The sequence below is a fragment of the Dromiciops gliroides genome, chromosome 2 (genome assembly GCF_019393635.1).
Source record: "Dromiciops gliroides isolate mDroGli1 chromosome 2, mDroGli1.pri, whole genome shotgun sequence".
Taxonomy (NCBI): domain Eukaryota; kingdom Metazoa; phylum Chordata; class Mammalia; order Microbiotheria; family Microbiotheriidae; genus Dromiciops; species Dromiciops gliroides.
Window position 1 is genome coordinate 228,413,649 of NC_057862.1, and position 25,123 is coordinate 228,438,771.

At 38.1% G+C, this 25,123-nt stretch overlaps 1 protein-coding gene and 1 long non-coding RNA gene across 3 annotated transcripts in view; one reads left to right on the forward strand and one right to left on the reverse strand.

Moving 5' to 3' along the window:
* The window catches only part of TSHR (thyroid stimulating hormone receptor), a 171,585-nt gene that overhangs the window by 60,510 nt on the left and 85,952 nt on the right, over positions 1–25,123 (reverse strand). The window contains exons 3-4 of the mRNA XM_043986846.1: positions 13,643–13,714; positions 3,568–3,642 (exon numbers count right to left, since the gene is read on the reverse strand). Coding sequence (XP_043842781.1) covers positions 3,568–3,642; positions 13,643–13,714 — 147 coding nt within the window. The remainder of the gene's footprint in view (positions 1–3,567; positions 3,643–13,642; positions 13,715–25,123) is intronic.
* LOC122742545 overlaps positions 1–25,123 on the forward strand; it is a 162,984-nt gene that overhangs the window by 46,072 nt on the left and 91,789 nt on the right. The gene's annotated exons all lie outside the window — the stretch shown is intronic.

The window sequence follows — 25,123 nt, forward strand, 5'->3', positions numbered from 1 at the left end:
CCCGAATCCAGGGCTGGTGCTCTATCCACTGTGCCACCTAGCTGCCCCAAAAGGTAATTTAAATTTGTAGCACCTAGACTAGAAGGGTCCTTAGATGTATTTTAAGGAATTTTGGCACTAATTCTGCACTTTGCAATTAAAAATGTTGAGAACTAATGAAGTTAAATGACTTGGCCAAAGCCACACAGATAATGAATGGAATAGATAAGAAATGTACCAAGATTTTCTGACTTCAGATATGGGGCTTTTCCCCACTACACCACAGATACCTATTTATTTTTTCACCTATTATGCAGCATACCTTGTGCTAGATGTTACCAAAAAAACAAATTTTAACTAATTGGAAAGAATTGTCATGAAATGAATTGACTACTAGTCAAAAAACCTGGATTTGAGGTATGATTCTATCACTTATTAGTAACTGTGACTATGCGCAAGTCATTTCACTTCTTGAAGTTATCTCCTTATATATTCAATGGAAGATAATAATTATATTTGCATTTCTTATGTCATAGAGTTGTTAGGATGAAATGATAAAATGAATAAAGAGCTTTGCAAACTTTGGTGCTATATAAATGTTAGTCATTAATCATTCTTTAATATAATTTTCCAAGTGATGATATGTGTGTGTGCATATACATATATCCAGACATAGTGTTAGTAAAAAAATCTGAATTATAGAATCTTTGTTGTGATAGGAAGTTTTGAGTGCTGAATCTAATATAACATAATGTAACAAAATAACTGCATAACATAACATAATATAATGTTAGGGATAGAATAGAATATGATATGATAACAAATTATATATTATGTAATAGTATAATATAATATAAAGGAATATTATATATTGTATTATGATAGTATGTAGAACAGAACAAAACAGAACAGAACAAAACATAATAGAAGAATAGTAGAGTGGGCAATATATCATAGTAGACAGAGAGCTATCTCCAAATCAGGCAGACCTGTGTTAGACATATTTTGGCATAATCTGCTTATGTGACCCTTGGCAAGTCAATTAACTTTTCAGTGCTCCAAGTAACTCTTTAATTGCAGAGAAAGTGCTGACTTGCATGGCAAGGAGGAGTATACTTTCTTGGGAATTCCCTAAACAAATGAAATCACAAGTGTACCTCCTATCATACATGTATGTATACATATATATGTGTACATATATCAATCAATTAATTTTTGCATGTTAAATGATTTTAATCCATTATGGGCTTATTATAAATTGAAATTTTCCATTAAATTAAGTCATTTCATTTGGTAGTAGTACCATTTTACTTTGGTTTATTATATATATGTAATAAATATAACAAGTAATTATAGTAAGCCAGTAATATATTAAAGCCCTTTAATATGCAAAAATTAATTGCTTGAGCCAATTTAATTTATATTTATATTATATTTTTAGCCTCTTAAGCCCTTGGTTTTAAAGAGTTACTGATTTTTGGGGGCCAAATTTTCCTTACTGCCCAGTAAGATTTTGAAAATTCAAAAAACCCCAAGAATTTCATGCATACTATCTGATTTATCACAGATTTTGAATTAGTAGGGTTTTACTGTACTTTGATAATCACCACTGCATGTTTGTTTTAGCACCAAGACTCTAAAAACATTATGTAAGAGGAGAACATAAAATAATCATATAACCAAAGAAAGTATTTATAACCCAGCATGTCTTGTACTTTAGCAATTATATAAACATAACCAATGTCAGTTCAGGGAAGTTTACAAATCTCTGGGTTTGGAGAAAAGATTCAAGAAAACATTTGCAATTGCAGAACACATCATGAGAGAGATTGTGTTTTAAAATTCTGTAAATCCGAGCTCTCTGTGAGGTGTATTCACATTTTCACATTTTAAAAAACATTACTGGAACTGTTTTATATTTATTGTCAATCAGTCAATAAACATTTATTAAGTGACTACGATATGCCAGGCCTCAGTTGAACCTAGAATCTATAATCCATAACCCTCAGTTTTAAGACATTCAATTTATTTACCCCAGATAATCACAGCACTTTTATATTGCACGACATGATTTATTCATTTCACCAAGGACCTAAAAAGTTATAATTCTCCTATTTATTTGTACTTTTAAAAAGTCCATTCTAAAGGTTCTTCTGAGAGCAATTCATCAGAATACAAATATAATTAAATCTTTATGGTATTGGGTCTTTCATAGTGTCATAGCTTAGGAGATACACATGCCCAATTTTTAATGATTCTAAGCTCAAAGTATGGTGAAGTCTCCCTCCTATACTCACAAGCTTTTGTACCTAAGCTATTCTCAGTCTGGGTTTTACATCCATTGGTAATTTATTTTCTTCTACAAATGTCTTAATAATTAAATAAATCTGGTAAGCTGTTTACTCTTACACAACATCCATTTTATTTACCTTTCTTTTTTTGGCATATAAATACCAGTATAGGTACTGAAACACACTTAGCAGACAGTTTAAAAAAATGCTAGTAGTCCAAAGAATAGTCAGAACCAAAAATAATGGGTTCTGCTTGTATCTGAGGTCAGAGAGCTTTGGGAAAAAAGGGCTGAAACAATGTTTGGTAAAGGCCAAAAAAAAAAAAAAACCAAAACCCAACCCCTAAGATAACTAAAATATTTTATAAAATGTGCTGTAAATAATAGCTAATATTTATATAGCATTTACTACAAGCCAAGAATTGTACTAAGCACCTTATAATTATTATCTCATTTGATCCTCACAACAACCTTGGGAGGTAGGTGCTATTATTATCCCATTTTACAGATGAAGAAACTGAGGCAAGCAGAGGTTAAGTGACTTGTCCAGGTTCACATAGCTCAGAAGTGTCTGAAGTCATATTTGGATAAAGATCTTCCTGACTCAGGGCAGCTAGGTGGCATAGTGGATAGAGCACTGGCCCTGGATTCAGGAGGACCTGAGTTCAAATCCAGCCTCAGACACTTAACACTTACTAGCTGTGTGACCCCGGGCAAGTCACTTAACCCCAATTGCCTCACCAAAAAAACCCCAAAAAACAAAAAAAGATCTTCCTGACTCCAGGCCCCATGTTCTATCCACTGAGCCTCCCAGCTACTTTAAAAAATGTTATAGAAAGTAGCTTGATATTATGGATTTGGAGCTCAAGCATTTAGATTTTAATACCAACTCCTCTCCTTCTTATATAGGTTACCTTGTACATGTCACTTCACTTTTCTGAACTCAATTTCCCAACCTGCAAAATAAGAAATTTGGCCTAAATATACTTAAATATCCTTTCCAGTTCTAACTCCTATGCTTCTAATGAGGGTAAATTAAAGTGATTTTTAAAGTGACTAAACTAATTCAAATGTTCTAAATTAAAATTCAAGAACTATCTCCCTGACCCCAGCAAACATTTCATAAAGATTTCATTTCTATAATGGACATCTCTGCAATGGAGACACTGCCTGTTTAGACTAAACTTTTGTTTCAGTTGACCAACAGTAAGTTATGATGCTCACCATAATTTGAGACATTATCCCTATTAAGTATTTGAGGACATGGCTTGTTTTCAAGTAAATTTTGTTATACTTACATATGAGTCATCTTACTCAAATTGTAGAATGAATGGGCCTCCAGTCTTTGTAGAGTTACATCTATGGATAAGTAGCTAAACACCACAAAAATATAAGACAAAAAGGGAAATAAATAGTTATGAAGTGAAAATAAACTATTAATTTATGGGTAACCTATGAGCCAAGAACTCCAGATATAAGTCAACTTTAATATAGGATACATGCTCGTACGCGCACACACACACACACACAGTCCTAGTAATTCCATAATCTCTTATGCCAAGATCATATTTAAGTCTCACTGAGCATTTTTGCTTTAAAACATTCAATATTTCTCAATTGGGGGATGGGGAAGGAAGGGAGAGAGGGTCAGGAAGGGAAAAAATATGGACCTAAAAATAAAATAGATTTTTGAAAAATCACTCATCATCTAATGTAATGAATTCTGTGTATCATAGTTATCTGTACTGGTGTATACTCCTTTACTAGAGTAAACTGCCTGAAGGCAGGGAACAGGTCTTACCTAATTTTTTATCTCCTCCAGTGCTAAGCATAGAGCTCTACACACAAGTGGTCTTTGACAAATACTTGCTATTGTCTTTTATTTGTATATCCATCACATCCTTTTTTTTTTAAATTATTTTCAATTCACAGAACAAAACAAGGATTTCTATAACAGTGCAATAAAAAAAATGATAGTACATGAAAATGGAAATCCACCATGTAAGTTCCAATGGATCCTTTAAGTACAGGCTTTGTAATGTCTGTCCACTGAAGAGTAGCCTATCAAAGTTCAGAGAAATTCACTCATCACTAGAAAGTTGGCCATTGAGGTAATGTTTTTTTTTTTTGTTGTTTGTTTGTTTGTTTTGCCCTCAGAAATTTAGGACAGTTTTAATATGAACTGAAGAACAGGAAAAGCATATATGAGGCTTCTAGGTGGCACTGTGAATAGAGTGCTGGACCTGGAGTCAGGAAGACCTGAATTCAAATTTGAGTCAGACACTTTTGTGTGGCCCTGGGCAAATCACTTAATCTCTCATCCTCAGTTTCTTCATCTGTAAATTGGGGATAATTATATTATCTTCCTCTCAGAGTTGTTGTGAGGATAATTGAAATAATATTTATAAAGTGTTTTGTCAACCTTAGAGAGCTATATAAATGCTAGTGATTATTATTATTGTTATTATTATTATTATTATTATTATTGATGGATAGAAGACTGGCCTTAAAGTTAGGAAGATTTGGGTTCAAATCCTGACTCTAATACATACCATGTTTCTCCAGGCAAATTATTTTTTAATCATGAAAAGTATTTTATTATTTTCCAGTTACACATAAAGATAGTTTTCAACATTTGTTTTCATAAGATTTTTAGTTTCAAATTTTTTCTCCCTCCCTTCCCTTCCCACTCTCCAAGACAGAAAACAAGCTGATATAGGTTATATATTTATAATCACATTGAACATATTTCTGCATTAATAATGTTGAAAGAATCAGAACAAAAAGGAAAAACCTCAAAAGGAAAAAAAAAACCAAAAATATAGAAACAGTATGGTTAAATCTGCATTCAGAATCCACAGTTCTTTTTTCTGGATGTGGAGAACATTTTCCATCATGAGTTCTTTGGAATGTCTTGGATGTTGCACTGTTGAGAAGAGTCAAATCTCTCATAGTTGATCATCACACAATGTTGCTATTACTGTGTACAATGTTTTCCTGGTTCTGCTCACTTCACTCAGCATCAGTCCATTTAAGTCTTTCTAGGTTTTTCTGAAATCTGACTAGTATTCCATTACATTCATATACCATAGCTTGTTCAGTCATTCCCCAATCAATGGGCATTCCTTTGATTTCCAATTCTTTGTCACCATAAAGAAAGCTGCTATAATTATTCTTGTACATGTGGGTCTTTTTCCCTGTTCTATGATCTCTTTGGGATACAGACTTGGTAGTGGTATCAAAGGGTCAAAGGGTATTCACAGTCCAATAGCCCTTTGGGCAGAGTTCCAAATTACTCTCCAGAATGGGTGGATCAGTTCACAACTCCACCAACAATTAGTGTTCCAATTTTTCCACAGCTTCTCCAACATTTATTATTTTCCTTTTTTGTCATATTAGCCAATCTGATAGGTGTGAGGTGGTACCTCAGAGTTGTTTTAATTTTCATTTCTCTAATCAATAGTGATTTAGAGCATTTTTTTTCATATGGCAATAGATAACTTTGATTTCTTCATCTGGAAACTGCCTGTTCTTTTCTGTGAGAAATGCCAGGCAGTTTGAGTCTGTAGGCATCAGGGGTGCCAAGCAGTATGCCAGGTTGTTTGAATCCATAAACATTGGGTGAGCCAAGGGTACCAGGCAGTTTGAGTCCATAGGCATCAGCATGCCAAGCGGTGTGCCAGGGAGGGTGGTTTCCAAGAATTCAAAGGGTTCATTAGAGACTGTGTTGAAGGAACTAAGTAAAATGGAGAATGCCAACTCTAGTGATACAGAAAAAGACGAAAGTATATCTCCTTAAATTCCCAAAGATAGCCCTTTGGGAGACAAATTAGAAAGCCGGGATGAACTTGAGAGGTATAGAGGAAAATGCAAAAAGATAATGATAAGATATTATTGCCTTATATGAGCTGGGGTTCCCCTCAAGAGAGGTTCAGTCCTTTGGCCTAAATTTGGGTCTAATGAAAATTGAGTATGTCAAGTCTTAAATGTATATGTGAGGACGAAGCTAGGTGGTGCAGTGGATAAAGCACTGGCCCTGGATTCAGGAGGACCTGAGTTCAAATCTGACCTCAGACACTTTAAACTTACTAGTTGTGTGACCCTGGGCAAGTCACTTAACCCCCATTGCCCGGCAAAAAAAAAAAAAAAAAGAAAGAAAGAATTGAGACCCTTATTGGAAGACCCCATTGGATTAGTGGAGCAGTTTGATCAATTTTTAGGTCCCAGTATATATACCTGGAAGGAGTCAAATGGCAATTATGAGCATTCTATTTTCTGGGGAGGAAAGACAGCAAATCAGAAGGGTGGCAATGGAAAATTTGGAAAGGTGCCATGTACCTGGCCCCAGGGGTGGAGGTGGGGATGTGGGGGTGGAGTAGTCCAGTTGATCAGAAATTCCCAAATGTAGATCCAGGGTGAGATAACAATAATGAGAATCACTAGAATCATATGAAGAACTTAAGGGAATTGATAAAACAGGGAATAAAAGAGTCCCTAAGGGTAAGAATCTCAATAAAGCCTTTGAAATACAGCAAGGGAGGTGTTTTTAGAGAGACTAAGAGATGAGATAAGACAGTATGGAGGTATGGACCCTGAAAGTCAGCTAGCACAAGGAATGCTTAAATTAAACTTTGTAACCAAGTCTTGCCCACATATTAATAAGAAATTACAAAAAGTCGAGGGGTGGAGTGAGAAGCCATTGGAGGAATTATTGAGGGTAGCACAAAAGGTGTTTGTAAGGAGGGAAGATTCCCCATACTGGGAGAAAGTATCAGCTCAGGTGGACTGTACTCCTGCAAGGTTATACTGAGTCCCCAAACTTGTTTGGTCAGATTTTAGATGCAGATAGGTGAACAGCTTTAGGGATTCTGGGAAGGACAAAAAAGACCAGCAGCCTTCCTATCAAAATTATTACATCTAGTAGCAAGGGGGTGGCCTGAATGCATCTAGGCAGTAGCTGCAACCACCCTATTAGTAAAAGAGAGCAGGAAACTGACATTTGGAGGAGCCCTAGTGGTGGGCACTCCTCATCAAGTTAGAACAATCCTCAACCAGAAAGCGAGGAGATGGCTTACAGATTCTAGAATTTTGAAATATGAGGCAATTTTATTGGAAAAGGATGACTTGGTACTCACTGTGGAAAACTGTCTGAACCCTGCATCTTTTCTATGGCATGGTGTTAGTGATAACAATGATCTATTGGAGCATGATTGTCTGAACCTTATAGCTTATCAAATGAAAGTTCTGGGGGACTTAGAAGAATCCCCACTTACTCAAGGGAAACACTTGTTCATAAATGGGTCCTCCAGGGTGGTGGAGGGAAGGAGACATAATGGTTTATGCTATAATTGATGGGAACCATGGTATTGTCATAGAGAGTGGAAGGCTGTGAAACAACTGGTCAGCACAAACTTATGAACTATATTCTTTGAATCAAGCATTAAAATGCTTGGCCAATGACTTAGGAACTATATATACCAATTCAAAGTATGCCTTTGGAATAGTACATGTGTTTGGAAAACTCAGGGAGGTAGGGGCACAATGTATGGATAAAGGGCGATGGGTACTTCCTGATGGGAGGGAAATGGTTAACAGAGCCATCATGAGAGTACTCATGAGCACTCTGCATCAGGGGAACCATTTGGGAGTACAGACTATGTGTGATATCATATTAAGAAGGTATAGATGCATTGGGATCTATACTATTGCAAAGCAGATTAGTGAGGGCTGTATAATGTGCTGAAAAATAAATAAGTAAAAAGTCAATGAATTCCTGGGGGGTTGGGCCCTGGGACTGAGACCATTCCAGAGCATGCGGGTAGATTTTACAGAAATGCCACCAATAGGGAAATTGAAATATCTATTAGTCTTGGTGGATCACCTGACAGGATGGGTCAAGGCTTTCCCCACAGGAAAGGCTACTTCCCAAGTAGAAGCTAAACTGATATTAGAACAGATCATTCCTAGGTAAGGACTGGAGAATATAGACTCAGATAATGGGACCCACTTTACTGCTCAAACCCTGCAATCAATAATGAGAGCTTTAGAAATAAGATGGGATTTTCACACTCCTTGGCATCCTCCCTCCTCAGGGAAGGTAGAAAAGGTGAACCAAAAATTAATTGGGATAAGAATCACTCCTAGGAAGGATGTAAAAATATCCCCATATGAGATGTTATTTGGGTATCCTTACTTGGGAAGGGAAACAGATCCCCAGAATAGAAATGAAAGACATGTTTCTCAGAGAATATATTTCTGGCCTCTCTGCCTCTATTTCTTTACTCCAACAGAAGGGACTTCTAGCCCAGACTCCTCCTCTCCAATTTCCAGCTCACTAATTTAAGCCTGGAGACTGGGTATTGATAAGAGCCTGGAAGAGCAACAAGTTGGAACCTGATTGGGAAGGGCTGTTCCTGGTGTTACTTATCACCGACACTGGACTCACTACTCTCAAGTAAAAGGGGCACCTTTTCCAGAAGAAAAACCAGAGCCAAAACATGAGCAGTGGATTGTGAATAAGGAATCTGATGAACCAAGGGTGAAGTTGAAAAAGACTTTAATGTATAATATACCAAGCCTGGTACAAAAAGGGGGAAGGGAGGTAATATTTTGGGGTAGTAGGAGCTGCTCAGGAAAACAAGTAGTGGAGGAGCAAAAAGGATGAGTATTATGGGAGGAAAGAAGAAAGAATGAGGACTCATCCCTGGCCTGCTGGAAGGCACATGCACTCCTTTTTATACTAACCATCGGGACCAGAATGGTGAACGGGTACTGTTATGCCCTTGAATCCATTCCAGTGCACCACATCATGACAAAAAGGAATGTGTCAGTCCAAACAGTAGAATCTGATACTTGTAAGGTTGCCCTGTGTAACCGTGATTTTGGGGGTACATCAGAGGATTAGAGATTATGAGAGATACATGTGCCCAGAACCAATTTATAACACTAAGGGAAGTATCCAGGGAGATGAGTATCAAAAAGAACAATATGACCCAAATAGACTGACCTTTGTAACATATGGATTCAATATATGGGCATCAGAAGGAGGAACTGACCCCATAGGAAGAATAGGAATATCCTTTAAAAATACCATGGATCCTACATCCCCTTATCCTTTTAAGACTCTGGAAATAACCTCTCCAAGTCCAGAGGGGGAATTGGGAAACCCTGAAACTCCTGAGTTACAGGCCATTGAAGTTAAGGATGTGAGACAGACAGTGGAGACAGAGACTGGGTTTGGAGATTCAAATGCTTGTATGGAATGAGTCAGCACTTTGGGAAGACCTTACTCTAAGTCCAGATTTTAGCCTGGAGGGGTTCCTGTGTCTCCTTCAATACCAGACTGGGTTGGCAAATGACGAGAGTTGCAGGGATTTGGAGCTACTCTTCCCTGTAATAAAAAGGACAGCAGAAAAGATCATATCCACCTTTGTTGGAGTCCCAGGAAACCATCCCACCTGTCTCTCCAGATGGGCGAGAGAAGGTTTTCTGGTCTTGGGGAATATGAGTTGTGTCCAAACATGGGAAGTAACCGAAAACATCTCAGCAGATTTTTCATCCCTGATCTTCCCTTGAGCCGACTATTCATAAAGAATAGAGAACCAACGTACCAGTTCAACAAACACTAGTTTGTCGTTGTCGTCCTTTTTGATCTCATCTGGTTCCCATGAGCTCAATTATAATCTTCATGCAGATGATTCTCAAGCTTTACTTATCTAACCCTACTCTCTCCTGAGCTCTAGTCCCACATTGCCAACTGTCTTTTGGATATTTGGATGTTCCTTAGGCATCTCAGGCTCCAGTGGTTCCCTATTACCTATAGGATCAAATACAAAGTACTCTCTGTCATTCCAAACTCTTCATAACCTGGCCCCTTCCCTACATTTCCAGTCTTCTTACATATAATTTCTCTTGCCACACCCTTTGATCTGGTTGTAACCATTTTTGTGCCTTTACACTGGCTGTGTACCCCCAACCCCACCCCACCATGCCTGGAATGTCTTCTCTTCTCACCTCTGTTTCTTAGCTTCCCTGGGTTCCTTTAAGTCTCAGATCAAACTTTATCTTTGGCAGGAAGCCATTCTTGGTCCTTCACCCTTCGATTGCTAGAGCTTTCCATCTCTGAGCTACCTCTTACCTACTCTGTATATGCTTGTGTATATCTAGTTATTTACATGTTGTCCTTAGAATTAGAATGTAAACTCTTGGAGGGCAGGGACCATGTTTTCGTCTTTCTTGGCATTCTCAGGACTTAGTACAGAGCCTGTACATAGTACAGACACAATAAATGCTTTTTCATTGATTGATATTTCCTACAGGTGTTTTGCAGTTCTCTAATAAAAAGAAGATGGCACTACATACATCCCTAGCATAGTTTAGAGTAGAGAATTCCAAATCAGAAAGTTACATTACTTTACAGGAGGGAGCAAGCTATCTCATTCTCCCCTTTCTGTTTCCTTTATCTTTCTCTTCCTCTAGGTTTCTTTCCCCTTCTTCTTAATGTGGGAAAGGTGGGGATTATAGACTGCCTTCTTGGGAGGGGGAAAAGGTGCCCAACTATTTTGGAATTGCCTTATTCCATTTGTCAGGTTATTCCTCCACCCCCTCACCCCTCACACATTGAGCCAGCTCATCTCTTTTCTTTTTCTTTCTTTCTTCTTCTTCTTTTTTTTTTTTAGCTCATCTCTTTTTTCAATTGTTTAAGGATATTTGAATTTGGGGCTTGGAGTTAATCTCAGGAAGCTATCTTGGTGAGGCAGATCTCACAGAAAGGAAAAAACAAGTATTTAGTAAGCATCTACTATGTGCCAGACATTTTACAAATATTATCATTTGTTCCTCACAACAATAGGTGTTATTATTATCCTCTGTACAGTAGAAGAAACTTAGGCAAACCGAGGTTAAGTAATTTGCTCAGGGTCACACAACTAGTGTTTAAGACTGTATTTGAACTCAGATCATCCTGACTCCAGGCTTAGTGCTCTATCCATTGAGCTACCTAGCTGCCTCGTAGGATTAAACATCATAGAATCATAGATTGAGCTGAAAGGAACTTCAAGGCTATCTGATCCAACCCCCTCATTTTTACAGAGGAGGAATTTTAGGCCCAAGAAAGTTGAATGGCCTTGTAGTCATCCATGGAGTAGATGACAGAAGATTTAAGAGTAGATGGAGAGGACTTGGGGTGATTTTTCTTTAAATTTCAGTTTCAATCTCAAAAGGCCTAGAAATTACCATATAGAGAATGTCTGATTAGAAGCCTTATCCATATCCCTATTGTGAGGGACCTTCTGTCCTTTCACCAGGATGATACAGAGCCATGGGCTAGAATAGATCCTCTGTGATATTTTGTGATGGGGTGATTTACAAGGGATTGGTGACCAGGAATTTAGTGAAGAAAAAAAAATGCTAAGGTTTGTACAACCAGGCACCAGCCTATTATCAGGAATTTTACAATAGTTAGAAAGAAGAGATAGGATAGGATATAGGGCTAACTCAAATAAATCTGGAAGGTCAATGGTTTCAAAAATTAACCCAAAATTGTTGAGTTCTGCCTAAAAAGGAAGTAAAATGTTGGACTCCAAGTTAAGGACTTTACATGAGTTTTATTTTAATTATATTTTTTATTTTACAATATAATATTCCATTCTTGCTTTCTTACAATGTATTCCTATGCCTTCTGTATCACCTCGAACTCTAACACAGTGCTTCATTGAAAAGGGGAAGGGTAGAAGGACAATCAGTCATTTCATTCCACTTAAAGTAACTAATGAAATACTCTAGCCATGATAGCTTTATCAGGTAAAAACATCTCTATTGAATCAATTAATCAAAGTCATGAGACTTATATCCTTGTCATGTCCTGTAGATCTTCTATAAAATAGTTCAGAACCCAAATTTAAGTGTCTGGCAGGCAACCTAAGATCAGTAGGCTTAGATTGTAAACTCCTTGAGGTCAGGGACTGTCTTTTTGGGGGGGGGGGCTGTCTTTTTCTCTTTTTTGTATCCACAACACTTAGAATAATACCTGGAACATAGCAAGTACTTTATAAGTGTTTATTGAATTGGGTTGAATGGAAGAGAGTAGTAACGTCACAATTAAATGTGACCCAAGTCATGCTATTTTTGTTGTTTTTGTTGTTTAGTTGTGTCCAATTGTTTGTGACTCCATTTGAGGTTTTCTTGGCAAAGATACTAGAGTGGCTTGCCATTTCCTTCTCCAATTCATTTTACAGATGAGGAAACTGAATCAATCAGGGTTAACTGTCTCCAGGATCACACAGCTAATAAGTGTCTGAGGGCAGATTTGAACTCAGGAAGATGAGTCTTCTTTATTCTAGGCCCAGCACTCTATCCATTGTGTCACCTAGCTGCCCCAATGTCTTGCTGTTATATTTATTCTTTTTTTTTACATTTTTTTGTTTGTTTTTGCAGGGCAGTGAGGGTTAAGTGACTTGCCCAGGGTTACACAGCTTGTAAGTGTCAAGTGTCTGAGGCCATATTTGAACTCAGGTCCTCCTGAATCCAGGGCCAGTGTTTTATCCACTGTGCCACCTAGCTGCCCCCCTCCCATTTGTTTTTTTTTTGCAATTTTCATATTTCCTCCACTAAATTCCTTTTCTGACATCTTATTGTGAACTGGAAGAGACTGCGTTTTCAAAGACTATCAGTGGACTCCGTGCCCTTATAGATTCTATCAAGCTGAAAAAACATCAAATAAGGGCATAGATGAATACTGTATTTCATTTTAAGACCAATCTAAGCTCAGAGAGACTTGTTGACCACTCACAGAAGAATTTTTTGGCCATAGGCTGGGAGATGCTGCATTGGTAGAAAGAATGCTCACATCAACAAAATACTAGGCCTTTAACTATTGCATTACTTAATGAACGTTGCTGCATATTCTTAAAAGTTAGCAAGCTAAAATTTTACCTTTTTTAAATTGAAATTTTGAGGAGGATTTGATTGGAATATGAGATAAACGAAAGAGGTAGAAAAATCTCTTTAGGTGGTAGGTAACTGTTGGTTACTAGAGTTTGATTCTATCCATCTATCTAGGAAATTCCATTCATTTTAAGGGATGTTTTGAAAGTCTAAGGACTAAATTAATTTGAATTAATTTTTCATTTTCAAAGCTTAGTTAATTACAATATTAAAAAAACATTAGAAATGCCATATATCTCTAGTCATAATAAGAAAGATGGGAACATGGAGTCAGACAAATATCATTAGATTTTCATAACTTTTAAATTATTTGGAATCAGTAGTTTTATGGGGGTGCGCTATGTAATAAGCGACTTCTTTGAATGTTATACAACTTTTTAAAAAATGGTAAATGAAAGCTTATTCTTTGAATGTTAAAGTATTACTTACATTCTGGAAATGTTGGGCAGATTTGCAAATGCATCACTGGGGATGGTTTTCAGATGAGTCTCTGTAAACTTCCTGTGGGGTAAAAAACAGTTGATGTGTTACCTTTTTTTTCAGTTTATATCACTTCTCCTACCTATATGCTCTACATTCCAGAGAAGTACTACTTTCCATCACCAACTCTTGTGATGCCCTCTGCCATTTCCTTCCATTACATGGAATTTATGATGCTTGAGATGAATTGTCTCCTCCTCCTCCATCTTCATCTGCTGAAGTCCTTCCTCCAGACTTCATCTCAGACACTTTCTTTATGAAGCCTTCTTGTCTTTCTCTCTCTCACACATACATACCCTCATTAGCACATTGCTTGTGCCTTACTTTAGTACTTCCCTCATGCTTGTCCTTCTCCACTAAGATCCTTGAGAATGGAGACTGTATCAAATTTAACTTTGTATCTCTTTGTGTCTAGCACAATGCCTTGAAAATAATGGGCAATAATTAATATTTGTTATATCTGAATTTCATTTGTCATTATTTTCACATCAATTCATAGCTATTGGCCACAATTTAGTCTTCAGTTAGTCTGTTAGATAACTATCATTCTATTTTCTTGGGTTTTATTTTCTTTGAACTCTGTTACTTCAGTGATTGAAATGAATATGTGACCTGCATAATCAAAGAAGAAGCAGGACCAACCTCATTTATTTATATGACCTACTAGCCTGCAGGGGCATAAAGAAATAATTGAGGTTAATGATAAAAAAGTATTTTGTTATCTACTTAAAACCCATAGTGCTTTATTATGAAGCATGATGCTGTCTTTATCACCAATCCAGAAATACATTCCAGAAATTTTACCAAATACTTGTCTCAGCTTGGAGGTCTTTAGTTTAACTGATGAAGTCTGAATGCAGATCAAGGCGTACTATTTTCACTTAATTTTTTTCATGTTTTTTTTTGTTTGTTTGTTTTTGCGCAGGGCTATGGGGGTTAAGTGACTTGCCCAGGGTCACACACCTAGTAAGTGTCAAGTGTCTGAGGCTGGATTTGAACTCAGGTACTCCTGAATCCAGGGCCAGTGCTTTATCCACTATGCCACTAGCTGCACCCCCCATGTTTTTTTTCTTTTTGTTCTGTTTCTTCTTTCACAACATGACTAATATGGAAACATGTTTTACATGATTGCACATATATAAGCTATATCAAATTTCCCGCTGTCTTATGAAGGGGAGAGGGGAGGAGAGGAGGGAGAAAATTTGGAACTCAGAATTTGAAAAAAAATTAATGTTAAAATTGTCTTTACATGTAATTGGAAAAATCAAATATATATTTTTTAAGGGCAGTTGGGGTTAAGTGACTTGCCCACACACAGCTAGTAAGTGATAAGTGTCTGAGGCCGGATTTGAACTCAGGTCCTCCTGAATCCAGGTCTGGTGCTCTATCCACTGTGCCACCTAGCTGCCCCCAAATATGTTTTAAAAAGACTTTAAGTTATAGAGAAGGTATTACATTGGTAGGGCAAGTTTCTTCATCCAGCAGTTCCCAGTACCAATGAAGTCAAAGGTCCAGTCCAGGCCCAGTTCCTGTTCTATGAATTATATATAAGTAGTATTGTATTAATAATTATGTGCTTTATAAAACTTATACAATAATAGAAATGAGTTAAGGATGAAATCATATTATGAAAATGAATTGACCTTTGTAGCACCTGTAGTGCCTGTGTTACTGTTAGGTTAAAATTCCCTTGAGGAGCCAACACTTGGGATAAAAAGAAGCCAGTGGTAACAGGGGCTTTAAAAAGGAATAAAGGGTGTGTGTGTGTGTGACTGTGTTTGGGACAACTTTATAATTGGCTATTTTAGGAATGGTGGGCTGTGACCCATGTTCCCACTCTCTCAGATCAAACATTTTCTAGGGTCAGGTCTTGGCTGCTACTTTAGACACTTGACAACACTCCACTTTGCCAGCAAAGCTATATATAATCAGGCTCCAGCATACTCATTTCATTGTGAAACTGCCCCAAAAGTGCAATTCTCACTGCCTAGACAAAGTTTGGGTTTAGTCTCTGCATAATAATGATTAACACAGATGGTCAGAACCTAATATCCAAACAAAGAAGGAAAGAGTAGAAAGAGGTGACAAAGTTAGCATGGAATTTGGGACTGAAATTTAAAAGTTTCTTAAATTCTACTTGAGACTTATAGTTCTAAAAATGTTTATATTCTATCTTCCAAAGTACTAATTTTTACAGTATATAACTTAGTTTGCCAAAATACACACACACACACACACACACACACACACACACACACACAGAGACAGAGACAGAGAGGAGTCAGTAGCTAGAAATTTTGGAACCTGGGGTAAGAGGCAGGAAAGGTGCCCTGAGTTGCTAGTGAGCTTGGGGGCAGAGCTACGAGAGCCAGAGGCCTTGGGACACTAGTGTGAAAAAGTGTTATCTAATCTGTAAGGATCTCTTCTTACCTTGACTTTCATCTATACACTTGCTCTCTAGCCATAGGGAATCTCAAGACTGTCCTGAGAGCTCTGAACTCTCTACGTGTACTTACTTTCCTGGTGATCTTATAAGTTATAGTTTCAATCATCTCTTGTCATATGACTCCTAAATCTATATACATGGTAGAGCATTGGAGATCAGCGTCAGCTGGTGGATATGAAATCTCTAATGCCTGTTTATGCAAGCCTCTGGAAATAGGGCTCTACTTAAAAGGACAAAGCAGAAGGAGGGGGAGATGAAAACTCATCATTGGAGAGGGATGAGCAAATTCAATACACTCTGGAGAGGAGAGGAATCGAGATGGATACAGACAGAAACAGAGATGAGGATGGGGGGAGAGACAGAGAGAGAGACAAAGATAGAGACAGAGAGAAAGATAGAGACAGAGAGAAAGAGAGGCGCTCCAGTGGATCCCTGCCCTCACTTCTATTGCTGTCACTACCACTGCTTCCCAACCATGGAGGTTAAACTAAGTAGAAAATTGCTAATGCAGAGATGACTGTAGCTGTTTTGGTTTTCAGAAAGCAACAATGATGACACTTCACCTATCTCTTTTCCTGCCTCTGCCTCCCTATGCCCCTCCCTCAGTATCTGTTACAAAACAGTTCTATTTCTTTAAAGCTTATATTTTACACTGCTGTTTGCCTAATCTCTACAAGCTGGTATTAAGGTAAGACTGTGTTGAACTCAAAGCATTATTGGTTTGTATTTGGTTTCCTTAGAAGCAGTTGAGAGGGAGGTTATGGTTAGCTGCACACCAAGGATAATGGAAGCTCTCTTTCTAATTACTAGAGAATTTCCCTGGCTGGAGACTCAAAACCAAACTTTTTTTTTTTAAACTGATAAATAGTAGCATAAAGTGCAAAAGCAGGGAAAGGATTAAGCTTTTTGAAATTCCCCTGGGCAAAGAATGAGCTAAACAGTGGCATTAGAGAGAAGGGGAATAGATGGGTATAGAGTTTCTTCCCTCCAAGGCAGTTAGATGCCTTAGCAGGGCTTCTTAAAGTTTTCCCACTTGCAACTCCTTTTCACCAGAGAAAATGTTATGTGACACTGGGTATATAGGCATAGAAAATCGGTATACATAACTTTTTGCTGTTGCCCAATTTTTCTTGACCCCCCACATTCGGTTATGCAACCCCATATGGAGTTGTGATCCACAGTCTAAGAAGCTAGGTCTTAGTAGAGTCAGGGAAATCTGGCATTGTTGCATTTCCCATGACAGGTTCAGGGGACTCCACCCCTAAAGGACAGAATGAAGGCATTGACTGAAGAAAAGTCACATCCACTAGGATCCTTGAAAGGAGCTAGAAAAGAATGACTGTTCTTATGAAGGTGGGGCCCAGATAAGGAGTACAGAAGTTAACTTTTCTTTTCAGCTATGTTATTGTTCAGTCATTTCAGTTGTGTCTGACTCTTCATGACCCCTTTTGGGGTTTTCTTGGCAAGGACACTAGAGTGGTTTGCCATTTTTTTCCTCCAGGTTATTTTACAGATGAGGAGACCAAGACAAACAGGGTTAAGTGACTTGCTCAGAGTCACATAGCTAGAAAGTTTCTGAGGTCAGATTTGAACTCGGGTCTTCCTGATTCCAGGCCCAACACTATCCACTGCACCACCTAGCTACTTATACCCTTTTCAGATAAACAACTCTATATTCCTTAGGCATTTTTAGATATAGTTCTATCCCTATTCCCTCTTGAGAACTGGCCCATAATGCCAACTTCCTGTTGGTTTTCTCCACTTGGGTATTTCATAGACCTTTTACTATTAGCATGTCCAAAAAGAAATTTATTATCTATCTTCTTGAACCCATCTTTCTTCCAAACTTTCCTATTTCTGCTAAGAGTACTAACATCTTTCCAGGCATCCAGGTTCACAACCTCAGAGTTATCTTGAAATCTTCCCTGTTCCTTACTCCTAATATCCTTTTATTTGCTGAGTCGTTCTGATTTAACTAAATCTGGTGTCCCTCCTCATGTCTCACTGGGACTAGGCAATAGTCTCATAATTACTCTCCAGACTTACAGTTGACTGTTTCCTAACCCATCCTCCACATAGGTTCTTTTTTTTTTAATTAATAAAGTATTTTATTTTTTTCCCGCTGCATGTAAAGATAGTTCTCAACTTTTGTTTATGCAGGCTTTCCAATTTCAGATTTTTCTCCCTCCCTCCCCTCCCTCCCCACTCCCCTAGACAGCAGGTAATCTGATATAGGTTACATATATATATATATATATATTTACACATAATAACATTAATCCTTTTTTTGCATTAGTTATATTATAAGAGAAAAATCAGAGTAATGATGAAAAACCTCAAAATAGAAAAAACAACAGCATCAAAAACAAAAGAAATAGTATGGTTCATTCAGCATCTATACTCCACAGTTTTGTTTTGTTTTTTCTTAGATTTGGAGATCCTCTTCTATCATCCACATAGGTTCTTAAGGCACAAATCCAGCTATGTCAGTTCTCTGTTTGAGAACCCTCAGTGGCTCTCTATTGCCTCTAGAACAAAATTTAAACTCCTGAGCTTGGAATTGAAACTCCTTCACAAGTTGGTTGAAGCCTAACTTCTCTGAATCACTGCATCTTATTCTCCTTCATACATTCCACATTCCTGCCAAACTGCCATATATCTTGTTTTCCCAACTAAGTCTAACAGTGTAGTGATACTTTTAAGCTGGGCTCTTACTCCCTCTTTTTGGTAGTTTGAGTCACTACTTCCTGGTCACTTCCTGTATCTGCCCCTTAGGTGTGATTTTCTCTCTAGTAATGCCCTCATCTTGGCCTAGGTGACCTTTAAAAATTAGTCCAAAAAGAAGTAGAAGAGGAACTCTGCTACTGATCAAATGTATAGATGTTACATAGACTAGTAGGGGAGGTCATGTGAAGTCATGTGGACATGCAAGAATGAAAGTACAAGCAGAACAAGTGTCACAAAGAAAGGGCCCAGGACTCTGTGACTGATGCTTTTTGGACTGATGGATCATGTTATGGGAATATTATGGGCCCAGGTTACCCCAGAAGTTCTTGGGGGTAAATCAAAGAACCTTCTCTTTGAGAAACTAAACCAAAGGACAGACACACCTAAAGAGATAAGTGGCACCAGATCAGGACTGAGCTAGCTCCAGGACAACCACCCTTCATTCCAATCTCTCCCACCCCTGGGGAGAAAAGATTAGGTGTGGCTGCTGCCTTTGTGTCTTGAAGAAGAGAGAGATGGCTTGAGAGATCCACAGCCACCACTCACCCAACTCCCCCAGCCACCACCAGTGGGAACTTTCCACAGTAAGATGATCACTCCTATCAATCCTCTATAAAAGTATCTGCCTGTCTCCTGCTCGTGGAGGTAGGTATCTCAGAGCCATGCCTCTGTGCCATGCCTTTTCCCCATGAGAAGTCCAAGGATTTCTCTCTTGGTTTCCCTTCCCTAGCCCCTAAATAAACTATTATCTTATTCTATTGGATTTTTGTGCAAGAGGGTGTAATTATTTAAAGAGGAATTCCTAAATACCCCAACCCCTATCCCAAACCCCCTACCCTATTTCCCCCATAACAGGTCATAAGGAGTGTCAGAATAGGTGCTAGTTTGCTGAAACTACTCCATTTCCAGTCCCTATTGTAGACCTCAAAGCAACAATCCTTTACCTCCTTTTCTCTCCCTCCTTCATGGAAGCCTCAAAACTTTCCTTTCAGGTATGAGGATTTCTTAATTGTTGTTTTAGATGTTTATTTCTTTGTTTTAGATATTTAGGGTTTTTTCCCCAAGAAGTATGTTGGTCAACAATATCAAAAGGAACCCCCCAAAAATGAAGGAAAGTGGTAAAGTAATACCAGATCTCAAACTACACCACAAAGTGGTAATCATTGAAACAATATGTACTGGATAAGAAATTAAATGATTGATAAATGGAATAGATTAGGTACATAATACCATAGTAACCTAATATTTGATAAACCCAAAGATCCAAACTATTAGGGCAAGAACTCACTATTCAACAAAAACTGCTGGGAAAACTAGGAGACAGTAAGGCAGAAACTAGGCATAGACCAACATCTCACATCATATACCAAGATAAGGTCAAGTATGTGATTTAGATATAAAGGTTGAAATCATAAGCAAATTAGAGGAGTATGAGAGAAAATACCTGTCATATCTATGGATAAGAGAAGAGTTTATGACTATACAAGAGATAAAGAAGCTCATAAAAGATAAAATGGATAATTTTGATTACATTAAAAGTTTTTGCACAAACAAAATCAATGCAGCCAAAATTATAAGATAAGCAGAAAATTGAGGGGAAAAATTTATAACAAGTTTCTCTGATAAAGGTTTCTCAATTTTCATTTCACAAATAAAAAAGTCACTGAGCCAAATTTATAAAAATAAGAGCCATTCCCCAACTGAAAAAATGCTCAAAGGATATAAACAGGTAGTTTTCAGCAGAACTCAAAACTATCAATCATCATATGAAAAAATGCTATAAATCATTAATAATTAGAGAAATTAGCATTAAAACAATTCTGAGGTATTACCTCATACCTCTGAGATTGTCTAACATAATAGAGTAGGAAAATGACAAATGTTGGAAGGGTACACTAATGCATTGTTGGTAGAGTTGTGAACTAGTCCAACCATTCTGGAGAACAATTTGTAACTATGCCTAAAGGGCTATAAAGCCACACATACCCTTTGATAGCAACATCACTACTAGATCTGTATCCCAAGGAGATCAAAGAAAAAGGAAAAGGACCCACATGTACAAGAATATTTATGGTAGCTCTGTGGTGGTACAGAATTGGAAATTGAGAAGACACCCACAAATTGGAGAATGGCTGAACAAATTGTTGTATATCATGGTGATGAATACTATTGTGTTATAAGAAATGATGAAGAATGGTTTCAGAAAAATCTGGGAAGACATATATGAACTGATACAGGGTGAAATGAGTAGGACAAGGAGAATATTATAAACAGTAACAGCACTACTGTATTGATAATTCTGAAAGACTTAATAACTCTGATCAATACCATGATACATGAGAATTCCAAAGGGTGCATAATGAAAAATGCTATCAACCTGCAGAGAACTGATGAACTCTGAATGCAAATTGAAGCATATTTTTCATTTTCATTTTTTCTTTTTTGCAACATTAATATGGAAATATGTTTTATATAACATCGCATGTGTAATGGGCCTCATATTGCTTGCCTTCTCAATGGGGGTGGAGGCTGAAGGGAGGAAGAGAATTTGGAATTGAAAATTAAAATTAAAAAAAAAAAGTTCAGAAGTTCCATGACTTCCAAAGTGAAATAAATGAATCTGATAAACTAACCTGAAAAACAAACAGATAACTGCCAACCCAAAACTGATGCTAATGGGCTGTACTTAATGGAAGAGTATTTGGGAGGAGGCAACTGAGAAAAGAATAGCCTGAGAAAAGACAGAGATAGACCTAACACTGAGATGTTTTGCCATTATGCTGTCTTGGATAGAACCTAAGAACTAAGAAGATAAGAGAATTACAAATCATTCAATACAATTTCCTCAGAACGGAAGAGTGATTGTTTGTTTGTTTGTTTCACCAAAAGACCCATTTAGATAATGAGTCAGCAGTAGGGTTGGGGGAACCAAATAGGAGTTGATGAGCAGCAATTCTGCTCACCACAACCCCCCACCACTGCTCTGATTCAATCACCACCAGGTGGTGGTAATATGGAATTAAAGTCTCTCTCCCTCTACCTCATACTCTATAGGGGTTTAGGGCACCTTTGTGTTCCAGGGAGTTCTGATTGAGAGGGGAGAAAACTGAGAGCTTCAGGAGGGAGGAGTTTACTGCAGCAGTGCTGCAGACAATGATTGGTTGTCCCCTCCTACTCTTGCTTGCTGTCCCTCTGAGATCGGGAGGAAGGTCCTACAGGTCTGTGAGTCCTCTGGTTCTTTTCTGTTACACCTTTCCTGCTTCAGCAGAACCTTTAGCCTAAATAGTCATCCTGGCTCAAAGTTTTAAAAATTAGGAGCCATTCCCACAACTCTTCTTCCATCTTCATTCCCCCTAGTTTTGGATTAAACAGGCATTTGCCCAAGGTATTGAACCTGCCACCATTAGCAGGAAGAGGAGATCCCAGACTAAAACTTCCCCTGTTCTAGGAAGTAGCAGTTGGCATCTGGCAGCAATGCCAGTCTTTGGTTAGCAAACTGAGTGAGCTGCAGAAGCAGGGAATGGTAGCAAGCCTACACTTCCTGCCATCACCCTCCCTTGCATAGAGGTGCAGGAGTAGGGAGGGTTAGGTTTTGGCTTGAGCCTTCTAAATTTGGTGTCCTCTACCCAGTTTAGTATTCTTAAAATTTGACATCTCATAAGTAAAAGTCCCTATTTTGCCCTGATTATAAATCTCCCTTCCCCCTCCCCTCCCCTCCCCTTTCCTCTCCTCTCCTCTTCCTTTCCCTCCCTCTCTTCCCCTCCTCCAGATTTCACATCAGTGAAAATGACTAGTAATTTACCAAATGCAATAGAATCGCGTAGACTCTGGGAGAGCAACTATATGAAAATTTCACCATTTGAATAATGCTTTCTGAACAAAAGATAAAGGTGAAATTCCAAGGATACCAATCTGAGTTTATTTGTTGAATGAAACTAATTAATATTATGCTTATTATGTTGCATCTGTTAATGGAATTAAATGTTTGAATAGCTCCTGACTTTATAGAGTACATTTTTGGCAGTTAGCATTCTTTACTTAGTTTTACTAAGTTTTAGGTAATCCAGAATGGAAACCAGGGGTTGAGGGGAAAGATTTTAGTTTGGGCCCAATTTATATAAATTGGCTGTTGACACAAATCTTTCAAGAATAATTTAATAGGTGGCGCAGTGGATACAGCACCAGCCCTGGAGTCAGGAGTACCTGAGTTCAAATCCGGCCTCAGACACTTAACACTTACTAGCTGTGTGACCCTGGGCAAGTCACTTAACCGCAATTGCCTCACTTAAAAAAAATTAAAAAAAAAAAAAAGAAGAATTTAAGCTCCCTTGTCTTTGTTCAGAGTAGATCTAGCTCTTAAATAACACTCATTCAGATCAGATTTAATATCATTGAAGGTAGGAGTAGAATTCAAGAAAGACTTTTCCCCCTAGCTTGATGATTTTATTAATATACAAAGTGACTGACATAGACAAGATTTAACCAATTAAGTAAGGCGTATACCCTATTTATTTACATGTTCTTTTCTCTTGAAAGAGTTGGAGTCAGATTTGGATTTTGAGTCAGAGGAACTGAGTTTTAATCTTGACTGTGTCACTTATACCATATAACCATAAATCATTGAATCTCTTTGAGCCTCATTTTCATCATCTATAAAATTAGTGACTCTGAGATCCCTTTCAGCTCTAAACAGATGGTTACTTTCATACTAAGACCAAGCAAGGAGTGGGAAAGAGAAGTTGAAAATCTCTGGTTTGAGCAGCTAGATGGTGCAGTGGATAAAGCACTGGCCCTGTATTCAGGAGGACCTGAGTTCAAATCTGGCCTCAGACACTTGACACTTACTAGCTGTGTGACCCTGGGCAAGTCACTTAACCCCCATTGCCCCACCAAAAAAAAAAATCTCTGATCCTAGGTCTGTGAGGAAACTAGTTGGTCAAATTACTGTTCTTTCCTCAGAGAGACAAGGTAGGGATACTAGATAGGTAGAGTGACTGATATAATCCATTGTTGTTTAACTACTAAGCATCAGAAGCATAATATGAACTGCTGTGTACATCTTTTTTTAGCTTACTGGAGAAAGATGATTGATACAGATTGACACATTCAACGGTATCTGAAGTCTACTTAACCTTAATGCATTTGTAAGGTACACCAGGTCCATTTGTTTATACCTGAGGAAATAATGTTCCGTAGCAGAACACATCAGTCTGAATTCCTGATACAAGTGGCCAGTTTCTGGTTGGACCTCAACTATACTGTGGCATGTCTCAGAACAAAATGAAAGGACCCACATGGAATGTTTAGACTGAAGACAACACTCAGAGGTGAGCGGATAACTATGTTCAAGTATTTGAGGGGTTTTCATGTGAAAGAGGGATTAGGCTTGTTCTATTTGGCTGTAGAGTAAAAAATCAAGGAGCAATGGGTGGAAGCTACAAAGTAGCTAATTTAGGTTTCAGAAGCTTGCTAAAAATACATCTAATCCTATGTGGAATGGGCTGGTGAAGGAAGCAGAGGGGTTTCCTCTTTAATAGTCAATAAACATTTATTAAGTACCTACTATGTAGCAAACAATGTGCTAAGTGCTGAGGATACAAATAGGACAATTGCTGCCTTCAAGATGCTTACAATCTAGTGGAGGAAGATAACACACAAAAGGAAGCTGAAAAACCTGGGGGACAGTTATGGGGGAGGGGAACAGTGAGGAGAAGAAGGTACTGACACAGGGATATGGAGAAGTCAGAAAATCTCAAGGCGATATATCCAGTTGAGTAATGATGAGATGCCTGAGCTGAGCTTTCTCCTTAAATGGAGGTTTAGAGTTCATGGCCTCATTCTCTAGTCAGAGAGGCAGACAGTATTGATTGTGCACTATTTTCCCTGATGAGGGCAAAGTTTATTCCACTTAGAGAAATCTTCATTAGCTGTGTGGTTTGGAGTACAGACTTGGGGGAAAGAGGTCAGTCAGTAATGGAGTAGTATTGTGATCTCATCAGCTTGGGAGTTCCCCACTCCTGTCCCCATTGATATAGATTGCAACCCATCTATGACTGCTTATCCCACATGATTGTTGTCCATGTCCTCCATTGACCATGAGTCTGCCTAATATGTTGAAGAAGGCTTTCCCTGACTACTTCTATCACTGCAAGGGTAGCAGTGGAACACTTGGGCTGTTATCTCTTATCCATTGCTCTCACCACCTGATCCTTCCCATCTTCTTCTTTCGTAGCTTCTTTGACAACATCCTATGCTCT